At 44.0% G+C, this 22072-nt stretch overlaps 1 protein-coding gene across 14 annotated transcripts in view; it reads right to left on the bottom strand.

Annotated features, from left to right (window-relative positions):
- The window catches only part of RBFOX2 (RNA binding fox-1 homolog 2), a 262724-nt gene that overhangs the window by 94974 nt on the left and 145678 nt on the right, over window positions 1–22072 (bottom strand). The window contains exon 1 of one of the 14 annotated variants that reach the window (XM_044986550.1): window positions 6073–6299. The exons of 12 other annotated variants lie outside the window; for them this stretch is intronic. In XM_044986550.1, coding sequence (XP_044842485.1) covers window positions 6073–6099 — 27 coding nt within the window. In that variant the 5' untranslated portion in view covers window positions 6100–6299. Of the gene's footprint in view, window positions 1–164; window positions 187–6072; window positions 6300–22072 lie in introns of those variants that run through there. One more of the 14 variants, XM_044986570.1, reaches the window with a different exon arrangement.

Below are 22072 nucleotides of genomic sequence, written 5' to 3'. Positions count from 1 at the left end.
AATTCTGTGGCCTAAGAAGCCAACTAGTAAATGGTAACGGTGAGGGTAAGAGGAAAGAAAAGAGAATAGAGTATAATACTTTGTTCTACAACCCCACAAATGAACAGATACATCTCCCACTGAAATTGTCTCCAGAATCTGACACACGAGCACAATTACTTTACCTGTAAAAGCTAGTTTGAAAACGGAGTTCATCCTCACACAAATGTCTGTTAGCCAGGACATTCTGCTCTCATAATTTTCTTCTGGCAGTAGTAGGTTCTGCTTTGTAGTAAGTAGATGTCCAATGCTAATTCACCGAAATCCCACTCGTCACAAAGAACTCATGTTTTGTTCATGTGGCAAAAGACAGAGAAGGCACCAAAGGGTCCTTATCCTCAGATGGCTCTTGCTAACTCACCACAGCCCAATGAGCAATATTTTTGGATCTTTCATGCTGGGACCTCGTCTTGAAGTAATAACAAAAAGCAATACTTTGCATTTACATAGCACATTTAATCTGATGACAATGTGTTTCACCAAGAGCCTAAGAACCCCACTCTCCTAATTTGCTATCCTGGGCACCAACCACTAAGTCACCTTTAATGTATAAATGTCTCCTGTCTGTGTGTTCCATTCTATGCATCCGAAGAAGTGAGCTATAGCTCACGAAAGCTCATGCTAAAATAAATTTGTTAGTCTTTAAGGTGCCACAAGTACTCCTGTTCTTTTTGCGGATACAGACTAACACGGCTGCTACTCTGAAATAAGTCACCTTTGTCTTCCAAAGTAGAAATGTGCTAAATGAAATAGTTAATTCCTGAGACTGGGATTTGAGCAAATGGCACAGCTGTATCAAATTCCCTTTTCCACCACCTCACTGCTCAGGGATGATTAAATGCAGTGTCTGCCATCCTGAGGCTGCTAAGTGAGTGGCGGGAGCAGTCTGCACTCTGCTCAAATGCGCCTGAAAGTCCTCAGCTGGCTGGTGCAGAGAATAGGTCTTTCAATGCACTCTCTAGGTTCTGATAGGCCCCACTGATTTTTAAGTTCTTCCTCTAAATGCAATAAACACTCTTTAAAATATTCCTACACCTAAGGAAACAAACCAAAGGCCCATATACCCAGCAAGTGAGACCCTGGCCCAGGGAAGACCCATTACTAGATTCCTCCTTGGGAGGTTCTGTTCGGGAAATGACCTGCTAGGACTCCTATTCTCACTCACACGTGTGCGCGTGCACGCACATACGCATCCCTCCACTGCCAACATTGTGTCTGCAGCATTTGAAAAAAGTCCTAGGACGACAAACCAGGGAAAATGAGAAGAGACAAGGAAATGCCACAGGCACAGAAGCAGCGTAAATTTCAATGGGCACCCTTTTCAGAATAAAAAGAAAACCATGAACATGAGCCCTAGAGTGAAGAGATGTACAAAGGCTTTCAGATAGTCTATGCACATGGTGAAAGGGACCCCAAACCGAACAGCAGAAAAGAGAGCTTGCCCGGGGAAGATGGAAACGCCATACAGCAAAAAGGGTGTGGGTGGGCTAGAGGAGAGAAACACACATCATCTAGGGAGGGGTGCTTATGAAGGAACAGGGAGAATTTCAAGCCATTCACCATAGAAGAGGGGGAGAAGAGGTGTTTAAAGGGGGAAAGAGGGATATGGCAGCATACAACTCTCGAGAGGGAGAGAGAAAATCTCACCACACAGTGTATGAGGAGGTAGAGTTGTCCTGGGATTGAGTCTTCCTTACAGACAGTTCAGACAAAGAAGGACAGTTTCATATAGAATGTATTGTTTATTTTTAGGTAGTACAAGATAGCCATCCTTACCCGGCCTCCTGTCTCCACCCTGCCTAATGTATAGCACACGACTAATCTCAATAGAGGGTGAAGACAAAGGTCCATTTTATCTGGTCATTACTGTAAGGGTGGGTTGAGAAAGATAGGGAGAGAGATTGAGGCAAAGGAATGAGATGGGCACAGAGACAGGCCTTTAATGAGTCAGAAAGCTGCTCAGATTCAAATACGATCTCCATTTAAGGAGCTCTGCATTTGTTTTCAAAAAAAGCAGAGACTGGGTGAGCAACTTCTGGCTGCAGAAGGATGTCTCTCAGACTGGCGCGGCGCGGGTCTGGAAAGGAAAGGGTTATAGACGGGGGAAGGGAAGAAACAATCTCTGGAAAAAATGAGGCCGCTGCTAGTCCGTTTTAACAGGAACATAAATTAGTCTCAAACCCACAAACCCCACCACCTCTCTGAGTCCTGGACAGAGCGTAGTGAGTCAAGCACGTGCCAAGATAAACGGTCCTAGCTGGAGTCTCAGAGGGGTGCTGGGGGGAGGGAGCATGCTGGCAGAGAATAGAGTGAAGTCACTTCTGATGGTGTCACAAAATGGAGACTAGTAATCCTACAAGGAGATCCAGGACTCACACGAAAAGGAATACCAGACCCTCAGAGGTAGAGTAACCAGACAGCAAGTGTGAAAAATCGGGACAGGGGGTGGGGGATAATAGGAGCCTATATAAGAAAAAGATCCAAAAATCGGGACTGTCCCTATAAAATCGGGACATCTGGTCACCCTACTCAGATGCTACTGCCTGTATCCACCACAAAATGCAGAGCTGCCACCCCCTACCCCATGACATGTTAGAGAGAAAATGGGGCACTGCAGTTTGAAGAACGCAGCTCTCCTGTGTCTGGCTTTAATTACAGCAAACATCCCCTCCCCCACCTAGGAACATGAACCGTGAGCAGGCAGCAGCCCAGGTGAAAGGCTCCATCCCTCCAAGCTACAGGGGAGGTGGGGAGCAAACAATGGAACGGGTGATTCATTACAAAGGAATACACTCCAGAATTGCCTGCTGCCACATGGGCTTGCTGAACTCCTTAAAGGGACAGCCGCCTCTTTTCCCAGATGTTCAACACCTTCCCCCTCTCTCAGCCCTGATGGGAAACAGATTCTAAGGAAAATGCCAGCACGGCACAGGGCTGTCCAAGAAAGGGAGGGCTTTGTGTTTCACAGAAACTAGCAATCTTACCATGCACTGCAGAGAGAAAAGCCCTTTAACATATAATCTTTTCCTCTCCACCCAAGACTTTCCCTTTCATCTGCAATTAGCACATGACATACTGGGCCTGGTTTATACTCATTTTCACTGATTTAGGATTAAGGGAATCAGGGCACATTCTGCTAATGAACTGGAGCTCAAATTCTCATTAGCAATCTTGATTTCCTATTTTAAAAGCATATCAGAATCTCCTGTTTCTACCCATCACTATTTCTAGCCCTGATCTCCTGCCATTTTTATCTTTTTAAATGGCCCCTCATGCATCTAATCTCGCACTTCCAGGGAGATTGGGGAGATTGTTCCCTAAAATATAGCAAACCAGACTACCTTGTTTTGAGATGTTCCAAAAAGCAGGTGTGCAGCAGATTTTGTGTATAGTGCTGTCATATTCACACACACTAACTGCTATAAGCTTAACACAAATCACTTGCTTTTCATACATAAAGGTTCAAAGTCCCACTGGAATAAACAGGGCTTTCACTCACAAGCTTTGAACAGGGTCGCTGCAATACACAGAACCAGAGACTCGCTAAGAATAACGTGGGCGAGGATGCTGTTCTGTATGCCACGTTCTTCTAGACCATATAACACCCTAAACCTGCAGCAAGGTAACATATAGGGCCAGACTATAAGCAACCCATGCAGTCTCCCTAAAAGACGGCAGTACTTAATGGATGAACTTATCCCACTGTGTTCCTACATTTAAGTAAATCGATACCAGTCAGTTGTTCAGAGTCCCTCAGAGAAAGATGAAGCCTGAGCTTTCAGACCCTTCTGGTTATTTTAATTTGGATTTCTCTCATATCAGAATATAAACATGCAACTTACACCCAGCAAATGTATCCTTGAAATTACACACACTTAAGACATTGTAATTCAAGGTCAACCAAGACTAGTAATTAATGGGTTTGACGTCTTCTCCCACATGCCTGTGAATTAATGGTTCTTTGGGAAAGGCAATAGTCCAGACTTCCCTCACCTGGTTTATTAGGGTGTCCCCAGAACCCGTTGATAGGTTTATAATTTTTCTGTTTAACATTGTACTACAAGAATCCCATACTTCCAAGTTTCTGCATGTCTCTATGCCTACATTCCGTCTCAGGTTTTCTGGCCATATGCACACACTTACTGTGCACACTTGTAATTGGGGGCAAAGGCGCACACATGCACAACTGCATATATACACACACCATATAGACAGACTATGTGCACCATAACTACACACAATAAGGACACATCACATACACGGTAACCCCTCTCCCCACACATACAACCACACACACGGAGGAACACAGGCTATGTACATACAACTGTACAATAACTGCACATTCTACAGGCACACTACAGCTACACACAACTGGACTCTGACTGTTAAGACACTGTTTTAGGACCATTCAGTAACTAAACAGAGGCAGAAAGTCTCAGGAGATCACTAAAAGCCCTCTGCTAACAGAAAGCCCTGGTCTGGATGAAAGGGCACACTGATGGAGATGACGACTATGACAGGGAGAGCAGAAGAGGGGGCTGGGGACAGGGAGCCCTGGAAAATGCCTTAGAGTGGACAGAGACCTTCCTATCTTTTAGCCATTGACAATCAATGTAAGGCAAGAGAGAATGAAGGGGTCAAAACTGGTATCACCACTTCTTGTGGCTGTCTCATACTAAGCCAAATATTTATGAAATGTCCCCTTGCGGTGCGACAGGCACAGTCTCAGCAATGTTCATTACAAACATGTATCCAGTTAGAGCTAAGGGGAGTTAAGAATGGATGTGTATATATGAAATTGGAATGTTTTCCAAATAATGCAGAGCTCCAAAGAAGAACAGCACTCACCAACCCCAGATCTGATGAAAAGTTCCCTCTGCTAGACCTCTCCTCCACCCCCACTCCCCTTGGGAATATCCCCAAAGGTTTCTGGCTCTGCACGGCACTGCAGGGCATTATATAATGTCTAACAGTAAAGGATTTCAGCTCCTGCGATGCCACTTCCTTCCTCCTCCTCCTCCTCCTCCTCTCCTTACCCTCTCCCTACAGTGGCGACTTGGCGATTCCATGCCCAAAAAATCCTAAAACAAGTAGTAGCCTTAAAAGGTGGGCACTGTCCGATTAAATCTCCTCACAGGGTGGGAGAAAGGTGATGGTTCCAGACCCTGGGTAAGTTCCCTCACAAATGTCAGTTGCCCTCAACACGAGCACTTTCTCCTTCCTAAACTGTAATCAGTCCCATTCCCATTTCCACATCCGTTAAAGAAGGGTCCATCGCTTGGAGGGTAACCAGCAGAGCCACCTGAGGAGATGGTGGGACAGGGATGTTTACCTTTCTGCTTGTCAGAAACAAGCCATTAAAATGCAGATTTAGCCTTGCTTGAACAAAGATATACATATGCCCCCCATGCATTCTGCTCTCTAGAGGGCACTAAAAAGCTAAATTAGTTGTCAAAGACAAGGGGCTTCAAATCCCCTGCCCAGTAAATACGCAGAGGACCCCCATCTGCTGGGGCCTGTGCTGCCAACAGAGCCAAAACATGAATCGCTCTCCACAAGACGCCCCAGCCATTGAGTGAAGGAGTTAAATTCCAGCTCCCAAGCCAAAATAGGAGAGGTGAAAGGGAGTGAGGTCCAACCCCCTAGTAACCTACTCATGCAAATTCTTCTGTGAACCTGGAAAGCGAAGCCCCTGGTTTCATGGCAGTTCTGTGAGAATCCCTCAGTACCTCTGCAGTCCCTCTCCCTCCCTCTCAACATCAAGACAAAGAGGTAGACAAATCCCCACAGGGTCTTTCCTGAGCTGCAGCTGCACAGCACAGGAAACAGGAATCTGCTATGGAGCAGGGGTGGAGGGGTAGCTACACACACACATACACACGCACACCATGCAGATCAATCGTCCTGCGGCTCAGAACACTAAACGCTGCTTTTTCCAGCAGGCGAGAGCTCTGCAAGAAGCCTCTCAATTCCCCGCTATTCAGAGTTGCAGGGGGAGACAGCGCAGACAGCAGCAGGGAACACAAACCTTACCTGAGTTACCATTTTCTTTTTCTCCATAAACCAAACCGGAGTAAGAGACAAGCGGGAGGAAAAAAACCCTTCGAGACGGATGTGGTAGAAGCTCCTTGGCTCTTTGCTTTTCACCCTGCCCTCGTGTAGCTCTTAGGAGCTTGTGGGGTTTTCCCTTTCGCCCGTTTTCCTCCCTTTCTTCTCTAGTGTTTCTTCCTTTCTTTTCTCTTCCTCTCTGGCTGCCTCTCCCTCTCCCCCCCAGCTCCCTCCCATATCTCAGCCAGATGGCTGATGGAAGCCCCACCCCCGAATGCCTAAGGTAATTAATCAGAGCAGGGTCCCGCCTCCTCCTCCATCCCCGCCTGGCCTGCTGACATATCCAATTCAGAGACACAGAGAGGCCTTTTGGAGGCTGCGTCTCTGGAAGCCCGTGTGCGCGCTCTGTGTGTGGGGCTGGGGGAAAAGGGATGTGTGTGTATATGGGCATGTGTGCGCTCAGCTTTTGGGTGTGTGCCCATGTAGGCAAGCAGCGATGCACCAGGAGGGTAGGCTAGTCACTGAAACAGAACGAACCTGAGACCTGCCCAGGGTGATTTTCCCCTCCAGTACAATTTCTCTCAAAGGGAAGGGCCCACAGCCCTGAAGGTTACAAATAACGTTGCAGCTGGCAATATGAAATATTTAATTACAGTCAGGCACATGCCTACAATGTCGTCTCATATTTCTAATGTGCCTAGATGTTGGTATTTAAGTGATAAGGATTCCCCACAATTACCAAGGCACAACTGCCAATACACACACTTCCTGAGTTGTGTCCCCTGTAGGGCCTGCCGAATCCCCATAAACAAATAGGGCAGAGGTGGCATTGAAAACTATCTGATTCTTAAATAATGGGCACATTTGGAAGATGAAAGAAAAATCTAGCAGGATGGAAACAAAAAGCATTATATAGAACAAAACAAATCTTCTTTTCCAATATGACAAAATGTGACCCATGAAAGTGAAACTAAAATATTGTATATGTCCACTTGTACCCATGGTTTCAAACAACTCCATGTTAGGCCAGGGAACTACCACTTCTATTTCACCAAGCCAACCTGCGTCCTGGATCAAACACAGCCTGGCAATGGGAGATCGCACCTGAAAAGCTTTTGCCTGACCATCCAGTACTTTTACACAGACCTCTCATCACAGAAGTTAAAGTGACTGGATTAGAGATTACACATGAAACTGGATGTGATGCCAAAGAAAAAGTCTGCATTAATAGTATTTCTTTCATACTATGGAGATCACTGAATTCTTTCCCAGGCTCCTCCATCTATCTTAGGTGTTTATTTGGTCCCCTTAGCCACAGTAGCCGAGTGCCCCACAATTTTTAACATATTTGTCTTTCCAACACCCCATGTGAGATACCATAATCCTCATTTTACAAAAAAAGAACAGAGGCAGAGAGCAATTGATTTGCCCAAGGTCACACAGGGAGTCTGCAACAAGTCGAGAATTGAACCTAGGCCTCCCAAATCCCAGATTAGTGTCAACCACTGAACCATCCTTCCTTATCATCTTTCACATCTCCTCAAGAATAAAACCAACAGGGCACCAAATCCCTTCCAAGCCACCATAGGCACCGACTCCGTGGATGTTCCGGGGCTGGAGCACCCACTTGGAAAAAATGGTGGGTGCTGAGTACCCACCTGCAGCCTCCCCATCAGCTCCCTTCAACCCCCCCACAGCACCTCCCACCCGCTGGTGGGCCCCGCGGATCAGCACCTCCACCCTTCCTCCCCCTAGAGTGACCAGATGTCCTGATTTTATAGGAACAGTCCCAATTTTGGGGTCTTTTTCTTATATAGGCTCCTATTACCCCCTACCCCCATTCCGATTTTTCACATTTGCTGTCTGGTCACCCTACCTCCTACCCGCTGCAAACAGCTGTTTTGCGGCGTGCAGGGAGGGGGGAGGAGCAAGGACGCGGCATGCTTCGGGAAAGGGACGGAGCAGGAAGATGTGGCATGGGGGTGGGGCCTGGGGCAGAGCCAGGGGTTGAGTACCCCCCTGGCACTTTGGAAAGTTGGCGCTTGTGAAAGCCACTCCTTCAAACAAAATAGCTTATACTCAAGGCCCCATGCACTCCGTGATACAATGGGAGCAAATTCCACTGAAATTCCACTGAAACAACCTCTAAATCCTGCAGCAATATTTGTTAATTCTTTCATCCCCATCCACTCACCTTCATGCTAACACACACAATTACAGCTTATGGTTGGAAAATAGTTTTTTCTTTATCCTCCCACACTCTCAGGTGCATAGGGCATCCACCAGTTTCCACCATTTATTTTGGTCTTCTGCTGGTCTGTTTGGACTTCTGAGTGTCATGCTGACGCATTTGGCCTCTCTCTCTATTGTTCTGCAGGTTTCTTTAGATCACATTTTTTTCTCCTTCCAGGCGGCATCCAAATCATCACTTGATGTGGAAGTCATGTCAGTGGCATCCATAAAGCATGTCCTAAATATGTCTATCATCATCTTATTACCATGTTTGATGCTTTAGGTTGGTTTGCTCTACTTAGAATTTCTGACGTTGCAAGAACCTCTTTCCATTGTACTCTGAAGATCTTCTGCAGTCATTTACTTAGAATTAGTTGATCTTCTCTCTGTTGTAGCTTTCAATGACTCTGCTCCATATGGAGAACAGACATGAAGCCAGTATTAAAAATTTGTATCAGCGCCCATTATGCTACTTTTCCAAATTTTTTCAAGTTTATGAAAGTTGTTTGCTGCTTTTGATATTTGTTGATATATAACTTTGTGTCACCATCATTGTACATCTTACTCCATAGATAAGTCAGTCATTTTACCTCTTCTAGTGTCTCTCCGTCTATCCTGATGGTTGCTTTTGGGACACTAATAGCTATTATATATATTGTCTGTACACACACACAGTCTTCCCACTGATAAACAAACCATGCCTGCCAAAAGCTGGGTCTTCTCTTCCATTAAGCAATGTGTTGAACTAAGCAGGACAATATCATCAGCAACATGAGGTAATCCAATTGTGCTTTATCACTTGTCTATAAAATTCTTCATTTGCCTTCTGTTGTTACGTTCCTCATGACATAGTCAATGACCAGTGCGAACAACAGCATTAACAAAATACACCCTTGCTTTATTCCAGGTGTCACTGCAAACCATTGGCTAATGTTACCATCTCTAACTGTACATTCAGCACCATCATATAGATAACCAATTATTCTAATTACTTTTGCTGGTGTTCCATAATATGCCATAATTCTCCAGACACTGTTTCTGTGTACACTGTCAAAGGCATTCTGGAAATCTATAAAATTGATCTTAAGAGGTGCTTGCTGATCCACACTTGGTTTTATAACATGCCTGAAAACAATATGGTCTGTACATGATCTCAATGGTCTAAAATCTGATTGTTCCTCTGTAAATTGGAGATCTATTTGTTTCTTGATACACTGAAGGATGATATTGCATATGATTTTTCCCAGGCATTGAAAGTAATGTGATTCCTCTCCATATGTTGCCATTAGGTAGGTCACCCTTCTATGGCAATTTTACTCTAAGGCCTCTCTTCCCTTGGGTTGGGTTCTTTTCTTCACTCCATACTCTAGCCAAAAACACAAGCCTGGACGATTGTTTCATCACTTGCTTTGAACATCTCTCTTCCACTATTGTTGTCTGTCTTCTCCAGCTGCTTTCCCAGTTTTTAATGTACTGATGACTTTTCTAATGTCTTCCATTTTAATATCGCCTAAATCAATATCAAGCTCTAGTAGTAAGTCTTTATCACATATTTCTAGTAGTTCACTTGGTCTTGGTCTACTTTAAACAACCTGAAAATAGTGTGACTATCTTTTCCTTTGCTGTTCTTCTGTACTAAGAGTCTACCTATTTGCATCTTTCATAGGGCCTCCGGTATTGCTAAATATTCCTGTTAGCTGTTTGATTGTCTTATACAAGGTAATATGGCCACCTCCTTGGCTAGTATCTTCAGCCTCTCAATAATTTCTATCAATACATGCCCTGTATCACTCCTGGCTCTCCTTTCTGTGTCTCATCTAGAATTCTGTATTCTTGCTATTTTACTCCTGGGGGAATTCTGCAATAAAAAATTTAAAAATTCTATGCACAATATTTTAAAATTCTGCATATTTTGTCAAAACAACAATATAATCACACAAGTTTCAATTATTTTTGGTCATTTATTTCAAAATACCTGTCAGCAAATACGTCTGTAACAATACAGACAGCAAAAAAAGATTCAGGAAATGTTTATTGACAAATATATTCCTTACTAGACATATTAATACAGAACTCTGAGTAATAATTCATTTAAACTACAATACAGAACCATATTTCCCACGCCCCTCAGAAGCAGTGCAAAGGGGGAGTCAGGGGTAATGGAGGAGCTGAGGGAGAGGGAAGTAAATTGCTGGGAAGGAGCCTGGGTGTGAACTCGGAGGGCTGTTGGGTATGGGTGGGAAAAGTATGGAACAGGATTTTATTTTTTATTATTTGGGGGGGGGAGGAGCTTCCCCCATGCAGACCCTGGCTGACCCCTAGCCTCTCCCATTCAGTCAGGCCCATCTGCCTCTGTCCCTATGTATTCCTGCACCCCATGTGTCCTTGCGCCCCCTGTTCACGTGTCCCTCCACCTCCAGACACCCAATTCCCCCCATCCCCATGTGTCTCTGTGCCCCATCTCAGCCACTCTCCTGCTCTCATGTGTCTCTGTGCCCCCACTTAGACACCCCGTCCCTATGTAGCTCTGCATCCCCTTCCCCATCACCATGTGGCCTTGCATCTCCCTCCCCTCTGTGGCCCTGTGCCTCCACTCCCATTCAGCCCCTGCCCCAGTCTGTCCTCTCCCATTAGCCCTAATGAGCCCCTGTCTGACCACCATCCCCAGCACCCCACACTGACTGCCTCCCCATAGCCCCTGTCTCCCCACCTGGCCTAACAGGTGCTGCAAAAAAGGCAGGCGCTCTCTCTTCCCTAGCTGGCCAGGAGCTGCTGCTTTGTTCTATTGCCACAGCACCCTCTGGTGGGCAAAAGATGGAACTACAGCAACATTTCAGCAGAAGCTTTTTTCTGCACAAAAAATTAAAAATATGCTCAGCTCATTAATTATGCAGACACACAGTAGTGCAGAATTCCCCCAGGATCACTATTTGTTTGTCTCCTCACATATCTTAGCTTGCATGTATTTTTGCTTTGTATTTCTTTTCTTTTCCACTGCTGCCCAAGTAGCATTGCTAATCCATTCTTCCCCTTTGGATTTCATTGTTACTAGAGCTATCTTTGCACTTTCTAGATAGCACAAACTGAAGTTTTCCCACAGAGTATCTATAACTTTGTTTTCATCAGTTGATTCCCTTAGAACACTGAACCTGTTCTTCAGCTCAAGCTGAAAAGCACTTGTTGTGTTTGAATTTTTTAACTGCGCACTGTTGATGTATGGTCTCCTTTTAACCTTCTTCATCCTCTAAACTCATCTTCAATTTAGCAATATAAAGCAAGTACATTGACCAAAGAGCTGCAAAACCTTCCTAAAATGCAGAAATGATCTATCTGGTTCTTTGTAGTACCATCTGGGGAGTTCCATGAGGAAATATTGTTCTATCTACCAACTAGTTATTCATATTTCTATTAATCGTTCACCATTTTGGTTCATGTCCAAACCCCTGCTGCACTTGCCCATAACTTTATTCAACCCATCACTGTTGCTTCCAGCCTTTGCAGAAAAATCATCCATAGTCACTACCATACCAGGTTTATCATGGGAAACACTTATTGGAGTAAATTTCATCTATCATTATTTTTGAAGGGTTTTTGTTGTTGTCACTGTTATTTCCTATATGTGGCCTGGCTTCATTCCCCTGCCCTTAGCTCACACAATGTCCAGGAGACCAAATTCAGAACCTTCAAGTTTACCAGTGAAAGCAGGCATGGGGGGAACGACATCTGTAAACTGGCCTGTCTCCTTGGCTTTCTAGGTGTCTGCTGCTGCACTGTTCTTCAAGCTACCTAGCTCACCAGCCTACACTACTTCTGGGTGCTCTGGCTTCCCCACCATTACTGCTTGCTTGAGTGGAACAGTGCCTGAAGCATGTACTGTAATCCAATTACCTCCCTCTCAGAAATAAAGTTGGAGCGCAAGAGGCAGCTGTTGGCAGGCACATCCCGGCAGGGCAGAGAGGCAGAAAACAAAATGTCAAGTGGGCAGTTGCAGGGAAATGGTGAATTCTTGGGAAAGAGCCAGATTCCATGGCTGAGGAACTCTTGAGTCCCAGGGTCTTGACTGAGGTGAATAGGGCAGTTCACGCCTCTCAAAGCTATTGTTTCAGGATGTCTGCAGACTCAAGCATACGACATTACACTGGTTTATACTTCATTTGGATTTCCAAAGTTCTCTCTGCAACTCTAAAGGCTAGAAACAGACTTTCTTTAAAAGAAAGCACAGATTGTGGAGCACAATTTTGGCAGTTATCTATAACCAGACAATCGTAACTAAAATTAGAAACTCAGCCTCAGAATTTAACATTTCAGTATAACAAACATTCCCCAAGTTCTTTGCCTCAGGCAGAAGCTTGAGAGAAGAGATTGGCTTAAAAAATGTTAACATAGGCACTTCAGCTGATTTAAAATATCGTGAAGGAACAGAGAGAGTAAGGCGATTTCTTGGTTAACCAGGCCTCAAAACACACAGGGATTTAAGGGTCAGTATCAACACTCTGAATTGAGCATAGAAGTGAATAAGAAGCCAGTGCAGTCTGTGGAGCACTGATATAATATGCTACCTATGGCTATATCTGCTAAATAAGCAAAAAGGCATATTCAGCACAAGCTACAGTTTCAAAGTGCTTCTGAACAGTCGTCCCATGTAGCATATTGCAATCTGGAGGTCACAAAAACATGGATAACTCAGCCGGAGCCATGTCTGAGAGAAACTGTTACATTCAACATGCTAGAAATAAAGATACTTCCAAAGAAACACCGCCACTGCAAATTCTACAAAGGGAATGCGGGGCCAGACACCACTGACAGGAATAGAAACAAATCCAAATCGACCTCCTACAAATATTAAGAGTACTTGGTTTTCTGTGCACCGCCCTGGGTGTATCACAATTCACCATACATCTGTCCAGAATACTACCTAGGAAACCTAGAAAACAAACCCTGCCCCACTAAGTATAGTCAGCCTCCCAAACCCAATAGCCAGCTTGACTCGTGCATTTACTCTACTGTAACTCATAAGTCCATGACAGCTTGTAGTACAGTACAATAGATAAACCACAAGTATTGAACAAGTGAGGTGATTGTCATTATTACAGTCAACTCAAAGACAAAGGTTCATGTGGTGGAGCCATTAATACAAAGGGGTGGCAGCCCCAATCACTGGGGCAGTGTCATGCTTTTGATCCATTTAGATTTTCGCCTTACAAATTTCTAGAGATGTTCACAAACAAAATCAACCTCTGAAAACAAAGCAACTGCTCATAACCCTGTTGTTCAAGTGCACTGCATCCTGTCACTTCCTTGGTACCACCGCTTTACACATGCGCCAGAACAAGGGGCACGCCCATAGTGGTGCCCAACTGCTGCCTTTACCTCTTACCCAAATGAACACTTCACAAGCTAGAAACTTTAATTCCCCTGTTTGGTATACATCACCATCTCTGCTCCTCCCTGACTGAAGAGGAATGCCACCCAAGGGCCAGTGTGCTCTCTGGTGTGGCATGAAAGGAAGGTTCTCTTTAGGGGTTTTGACCAATATAAACAAAAACAACATGTCAAATAAGAATCTAATATAGAATTTCGAAAGCTTTGAGAAAGCCGTGGAGGTCAGGATCAGGCACATTAACTTAGTCATTTCTCCAATGTGCTCTGCTGGAACCAGCAAGGGAGAACTTTCTGTAAGATGAACAAGATCCATGGGATAAGTGGGTTTCGTCCATTCACTTTGGTGACCAGGGTTCAAATACTGCTTTGTGGTCAAATAAAGTAAGATTGGTGGGCCTCCACCTAGCTTCTCATTTGTGCACACAACAGAACTACAACACAATTTAGCATAATTGGCAATCAGTCTCTACTTAGGAAAAACCCCGGGTTGAAACTACTGGGGATGCTGCTAGATGTGATAGAGGTGCACAAGCAGAGCTGTGTGGGAAGCTTACATAGCACTTCCCTCCCCTACACCCAGCTCTGTATTATCAGGTCCTCATTTCCTAGTCACCAAATTTATTAAAAAATTAAAAACCAAAACAAATCATATCTGGATACTGGTACTTATAAGTTCTCATGATCTTGTGTCCATCTTGCTGCGAGTACGGGTAGGCATGTATGCACACGGAACTTCATTTTGGTGTTGAATAAACAGCATTCTAAAATAACCAAGGGGAAATTTAACCTGTCTGTCTCCATAGTGGTTAAACAGACATGCTTTGTTGTCCTACAAGGCCCTGCATCACACCCGGGCATTTCCACCCATCCTTAAATTCCTTTATAACCTCAATGCACTTGACGACTTCCATCAGCCCATGTCATTCAATTCCAAGGGAAAGAGAGGGTGGGAGGGGAATGATTCGACTGCAGGTGACAAAGGTGAAGTCAGGCATTGAAATTACACTATGGACATGAACAAATAAAGCAAGGGCTAACCTTTGGTTTGGATAACTCGTTTGCAGTTAAATTAGCCACCATGGTTGAAAGGCTAATATACCATAGATAGCAGATAGAATCAACTGCTGCTCTCCATTCACTCCCCATTTCTTTACTTCAAGTGCTCCCAGGGTTAGTTTTAATTTTTCTTTGCTATCCCTGTAACTCCCCCTTGGTGGAGTGGAAAGAGAGCACACACTTCGATTTTAACATCCCATTACGTACATTTCTGTGCTGGCTCAAACTGAGATGGAACAAACCTGCCAGCTGGACCAGAGCCAGATAAAAAGTTTCAAGTGCAAAGAACCACATTTATCAGGGACAAATCTTAACAACCAAGAGACACACTTCTGCTGGTGGATTCTTTTCACGTAGCGTAGTAAGAACCCCAATGCAAAATAACCTAACAAAAACATTGACTATTCAGTGGCCATCTGGGCACTCTCAGGGCACAGAATCTTCACCCAATGTTTCCTTATTTTGTTTGTTTGTTAAATTTTGTGGACGAATTTAGTGCTTGCGAAATTGAAGGGCTGATGGGGCTGGCTAGATAGGCATGGTGCAGAGTATACCATTCTCCACATAGCTGTGCCAAAAGCACCTCAGTTCTGACCTGCTGCTTCAGAGCTCTTCAGGCACACCACAGGTCTGAGTAGCAGTACTCATTGATATTCCGGGCCCCGGCTCTTCCCTGAACACAGGACATCAAGCCTGTTTTAAAGTGGACAAATGTCCACTAAGCACTAGCCTGAAACCATCAAGTTATCTCACCTGCAGACTGTAACCCAGATCTTCAGAAGTGAAAGGCAAATGCTCCACAAAGCCTAACAAAATCTAGTCAGTTACAAGTGAGGGGCGGGAGAAACAGCTCCCTCCGCTGCTTGCCATCTCTGAAATGGACTGCCCCTAGATGATGCAATGAGTCACCCAATAAGAAAGATTCAGTTCATGGAGCATGAAGGTTTTATCAATTCAAAACCATTTCCCATCCTCCTTGGAAAAAAAAAAATCCAGGAAACTGCATCTGGAACAAATGAATCTCCAACATTTAATGCTAAAGCCCTCGACAGGACCCCCAAGCAGTAAAGCTCACAGTTCATGCTACAGCAAAGCTCAGTGCAGAGCCCCTGGAAAGCTGAGGCCCAACTGGCATCACGTGGAGGAGCAGAGCTTAGAAGCCTATCACCCCTCCATAAAACACACACCTAAGCAGATCTCAGGAATAAATGGAAAAGATGATGAAGCTATTCATTTGCAATTGTTCCTTTGCTTACCTGGACAACTGGGTATTGATAATCCATACAATACACACCATACATAGCCAAAGATTCTCCAATTAAAGACCAGCTAGACAGAGAACTGGAAGCTCCAAATCTGCGTCTCCGTCTTGCAGTCTTATGCAAAGGACTCTGGCAGCACTGTGCAATGCTTGGCTCAGGACTCTGGGTCTACTCAGGTTGATACTGGCTCAGCTGAAAATGAAAAGGAGCTGCCTGATTCAGTTCAGATCAGCCCCCCTTCTCCCCTCTCCAGTGGTATCCAGCACTGCAGAGCCAAAGTGCACAGGGGCAGAGAGGAGGCTACTAAATTAGGATTCCTGAACTGAAAACTGAATCCTCAGCTGACAACTCTCCTGCAACTCAAGAGGGGAACATAGGCACTTTGCAGCAACAGACAGAGGTGGGAGGAAGCAAGCAGCATTTAGCAAAGGGCATATGTTCTGGACTTTAGGTGCGTCAGAAGGAAAACTCCCAATCCAGGACAGGGAAAAGCATATGGGACTGTTTCTCCCCCTATTCCGAGATCCTTCTTAGTGTCCTAGGCAGGGACAGGTGCTGGGATTAGCATAGCAAAACTCTTTGGTGATGCAGAAGGGGGGAGAAGAGAGAAGCCACATTGATATCTGCAGTGAAGGGATCTCTTTCACGGCAGAATACATGCTTGTATCGTTTAACACCTCTCTCTCTGCATTAACCCAGGCGGAGACAGCTGCCGGAACCAGCACTGGGTGGGGTGTGTGTGTGAAGGGAATGGGGCCCCAGCTCTGGGGCAACATGAATCCACTGAGAGACCTTGAAACATGCCGGATGCATGCTCTCAGCTGTTCCAATCAAACTTGGGAGGATTAACTCTGGCTGTCAGCAAAGGGGATAGTGAGGGGTGGGGAAGCCGGCTAGGTCTGGAAACCCAGTTGCTCTTCCCGTTTTAGGAAACTCCCTTGTACTTTTCCAAATGCACACACATTCCTACAAAAGGATACTGGATGTGTAACTGACATGGACAGATGCAAAGTTAATCTGACAAAGGCCAGCAGGTTCAGAAGTTCCTTTTAGAGCCCTGGATGCCATATGTGTTATCTGTAACCTGAGAACTGACCAGTGATTTAGAAGACAGAACATGGCCTGAAGGGGGGGGGGAGGGGGGGGAGGGAGGAGAGAAGGGGACACCTCCAGCAACAAAACACATGAAATTTCACTGAGATCTACTCCAAAATAAATCATCTCAATTTCAGACATGAACCCAATGGTTCAAACATTTGGTTAACACTTAGAAAATAGTGAACAATTCCAAACTGCTCTTTGACTCCATGAACCCTCAGAGTAGTAATGGTATCCCTCACCTTGGAGTTTCAAAAACCGAGACAAAGCTGTGGTGATCAAAAGCAGGGTCTACCTCAATTCCCACTACTCTTTTAACTGGCTATGGATTTTTTTCTACACTTCTGATCTTGAACTCTTATGAAGCATTGCTGTGCACTGTTAAATAACTGCTATGTCCTACCTCTTAGGTGGCTGCATTTCCGTGACTGGTGAAATGATTTCTGCATGATAGTATTCACAGTAGTGACCACTATAGTTAAGGATTAGAATGCATCTCTTTATCTCCATCCAACCCGGTGTTTCAAGTATCTTAATTTACCCCCAAAAAACTCAATTCAATAGATGAAGCTATAAACTTTGTATCTAGCATATCAATAACCCTTCTTGCAAAGCAGAAATCAAGCTAAGTTTGAAGGAAATTGACTTCTTATTTTTAAAAAGTTATAAAGGTTTAAAATACCTGATTTATACAGCACAATTTATGTGCATGGTGCTTTATAAACGGGATACTTTGAACATATCTATGCAGAGAAACATTTTTCATTCAGTATTTAGGTGCACCTTAATCTGAAAGTGCCATAGAACGATGGGTGCCCTCACACATTTGACAAGTGCTTCAGCTTTAAAGCACAGGGGATTTATTTACACTACACTTTTTTGTCAAGTTTCCCACTGTTGCTACCACAAGTGCAGCTCTACTGGTGGTGGTGATAGGGCTGACACAGCTTCTGCAGCTGCTGGCATTTTAAGCCTCATGTTTCCTAAACCACACACAGCCCTTCTACACAACACAGTGCTTAAAATATTGGCAGCCACTGGTGCCTCTTTTACATTTGTGCTCCCACTGCTGCTACCACCAATGGAACTGAACTAGTGGTAGCAATGGTGGGGCATTTTTTTTAAACTAAAAAAAGGCCTTGGCTACACTACATTTAAGAATTTCACCAATAGCATAACTTTAAAGTATTTTAGTGCTGAAGGGATACCATCAACATGATCATTATTATTTATATTCCATTAGCCTATAGAGGCCCCATCGTGCTAGGCATCATACAGAGTAAGAGACCATCCTTGCCCCCAGAAGCTTACAACATGGGTCAGGAAAAGGAACAGAACCCACAATAAAATAAAATCCATGTTTAAAATGAGTTAAAAGCAGTTTCAGGTATTATACCTGCCCCCGAGTACCCCACTCCACAAATTCTGGTGGTTATATGATCACATTTTCCTACTTTTAAAAAATGTTTCCATCCCCATAATTGCTGTGTGAAAAGACCTACATAAATAACAGAGAAACCAATTGGTTATACAGGGGGAAACAATGAAACTTACTATCCATAATATGCTGTGAAATGGACAAAGAAAACAAAAATGAAAAACATAGAGGAAACATTTTTCCTCTAATCTTCAGTATTACTTGAACTGTAGTAGGTAAATAACTCCAGACAGAAGCGCAATGTTTTAAAGTTGATTTTTTTTTAATGCACTTAGGCTTGCTAGCATTAATTCACTTAGGTGGCACTTCAGAAAAGTACAGCTAAATTACAAATCTGTTTTCAGACCACTGCACAAAAAAATAAAAATATGCACCATTTATTGACTACATGGACTCCCATTCTAGAAAATGCTGTTATTATAGGGCTATTCATCATGGCTGGCTTGTTATTGTAGAGTTGCTTGTGAGCATTGGGCCAATGGCACAGACCTTTACTGGGGGAGATGGCGGAGGGAGTTTGTTAAATGTTGTGCCTCCTAATATCAAAAGTTACACTTCACACTTTGAGAAGAGACAGAGGCCCCAACTACATTACCATGTGACACACTAGGAAATGGTTTTAAAACAAGAAAGAGAAAGAAGGAAAGAAAGAAAGAAAATTTTAAATGTTCAGCTGACATGATTCATGACACTAGTATGGGTAAGGCAACTTTTAAAAAACTCTGGCCTTGATCCTGCAAACTCTTTCTATGTGAGTAGGATGATGAGTACTTCCTATGGGTTACTCACATGTGTGCAAGTGCTTTCAGGACTGCAGACTATTTTTAGAAACTGTGAGACCACGGCCCTCTCTACACTGGTCAACAATAGGTCATTTTCTGATACACAATCAAATCAGATCTCACTCTCCTTCCCCAAAACTGGGCTGCTGGAGTAAGCATGGCCACGCTGTTTTCAGCACTGGCTACAGAAAGCATGCTAACTCAAAATTACAAACCAACATAAGTTAGTAATTACTGTATCCACGCTTCTGGCACAATCATAGTAGCTGAAATCATTTTCTACAGAAGTTTTTAAAACAGCTTCCTAACACTGCATAGAGATTGTGATGTTGACATGGCCGAAGAGACAGAGTGCATACAGCATCTGGGTTTTTTTCTGTGTTGCACAATGATCACTTCATACTGATCTTTACTTAGTAAATGACATCAACACACCAACTGTTTCACAGTAAACAGAATTTAATCTTATGTCTTATGCTAAATTTTCTCCTCTGGAGATAGCAGAATAATCCTTAGCCTCTTCTTGTATTCCCACTACAGACACTCTCCCCTCTACATATTCTAACTATGTTCATGTTCCCTTCATCCCAGGAGGATTGGCTGGCGCACTTCCTCACACCCACCCAAACTGGCATCTTTAATAACTAGACAATTGCTGCACCTGCTAAACTGGGTCATGAGAGCTCCGGTGAGGAGCTTGGGATATGTTTATGCTTTTTAAAGACTAGGGCAATGTAAGAAACAAGCTAGCAAGCAAGGATGCATTATCTGGCATGGTATGTACCCATTTCCACAGCAGCTAAATAGACCAAGGGGCCTAGTCAGGTCTTACAAGTGTTAGACAAACTGACTGGGAATAAAATTTCCAGATAGCACCTTATTTAGGCATTGTACGTTCATTCCTTATCAATGCGAATCATATGGCCTGTGCGCGAAGGTGGCTTTTGCTAGGCCAGAAGGTGACCTAGTGAACTCATGCCAGGACTACACCTCATTTGTAGTGCAGGGCTCCATCTCCTGGGCTAGCAATATACCGTATTTTCCGGCGTATAAGACGACTTTTTATACTAAAAAACAACCCCCCAAAATCGGGGGTCGTCTTATACACCGGGTATAAACATACTGTAGCTTCGGCTACATACAGAACGTCCCTGTGCTGATTTAAAAGGCTCTGGGCTCCCCGCCGCAGCGGGCAGCCCAGAGCCCTCTGATTCCCGGCCGCGGCTGGGATTTAAAAGGCTCTGTGCTCCCCACCGCAGCGGGCAGCCCAGAGCCCTCTGATTCCCGGCCGCGGCTGGGATTTAAAAGGCTCTGGGCTTCCCGCCGCAGCGGGCAGCCCAGAGCCCTCTGACTCCCTGTAAGTACCGGTAAGTCAAAACCATTTTAATTAAAATTATTTAAATCAAATCTGATGTTATTAAATGGTGTTGCCTCGGAAGGGGGGGTAGTCTTATACGGCGAGTATAGGCCAAAACCTATGTTTTAACTGGAAAATTAGGGGGTCGTCTTATACGCCCAGTCACCTTATACGCCGGAAAATACGGTACTCACTAGACTGCTGGGTGGAAAAAGGAAAAACTTTTTCTCAAAAATTGTTATGAATTTTTCTCCTCTCAATTTTGTCAAAAAAAATTTTGATGGCAGTCTCCTAGCCAGCTTTAGTATCCACTAAAAACTGGAGCAATTAAGGTAAGCCTGACTGTATCTGGCCCATAGGATCATACAAGAAAGTAGAGAGGATATCAAATTAAGTACAGCATACATCAGGAGGTGTTCAGTAGTACAGTGCAGGGTGCAGAGCTCAACGCTGCAGTGCTCCATGAGGGAATGAAGTGTATTAGGGCATAAGCTTTTTTTCACCTTTAGAGATCTAGAAATGTTAGATACCTCCTTTGGTCACAAGAGCAAGACGATATGGCAGTCTCAGCAAAGAGCATAGTGGACAGTTTATCTGTTGCACAAAACCACCACATAATTTGGCATGATTGGCAAGTCAGGAATCGGGTATACTAGCAGAACTATAAGGGAGAAGCTTGCATAGTACCTAACTGGCCTGAGCTATGCCTGACTAGCCAATGCTACTGATACCTCAATGTTCACAAGCCTTAAATACACTCAAAAATTTGACAAGTTATTAGGGCTAGAGTCCCTGAAACAACACTAACAAGGGATCTCAGTTGTTATCCATCCTGGCTTTCATGGATGTGATCCAAGACATCAGGAGGATGTTAATGGGCGTAATACTGAAACAGAATTATTTAAAGAAATGGAAACTCGAAAATTATTATTATATATTCTCTTTCCTTCTCAGAAGAGGCTGGAGATTCTGCCTATTTGATCTTCGCCTGCCATTTTGCTCAGTTTAACTGGGTTTGCAAGACAATGCCTGTAAAACTATTATGTTCAACTTGCCATATACTCATCTCTTTAAGTGTAAGTCTTTACAGTTTAATACCTACTTCTGGGTTTGTTAAGCACATTAGCATTCCACATAATTAGAACCTCAAACCAGATTTTAAAAGCACAAACAGGAAATATTCAAAGAATAATACTGAAATCTAGACACAAATATTGTAAGAATTGGTGACAGCAAGGGTATTTCTACACTGCAATCATGCGGTATGACTGCAGCTCATGTAGACATACCTGTACTAGCTTTAATCTAGCTAGCTCTGGTACTAGAGCGTGAAGCTGTGGCAACAGAGAGTGGTCTGTATAAGCCTGCCCAGATTCCT

The sequence above is a fragment of the Mauremys mutica genome, chromosome 1 (genome assembly GCF_020497125.1).
Source record: "Mauremys mutica isolate MM-2020 ecotype Southern chromosome 1, ASM2049712v1, whole genome shotgun sequence".
Classification (NCBI taxonomy): Eukaryota; Metazoa; Chordata; order Testudines; family Geoemydidae; genus Mauremys; species Mauremys mutica.
Note: the sequence above shows the minus strand (reverse complement) of the source record. Positions and strands in the feature narration are given on the sequence as shown.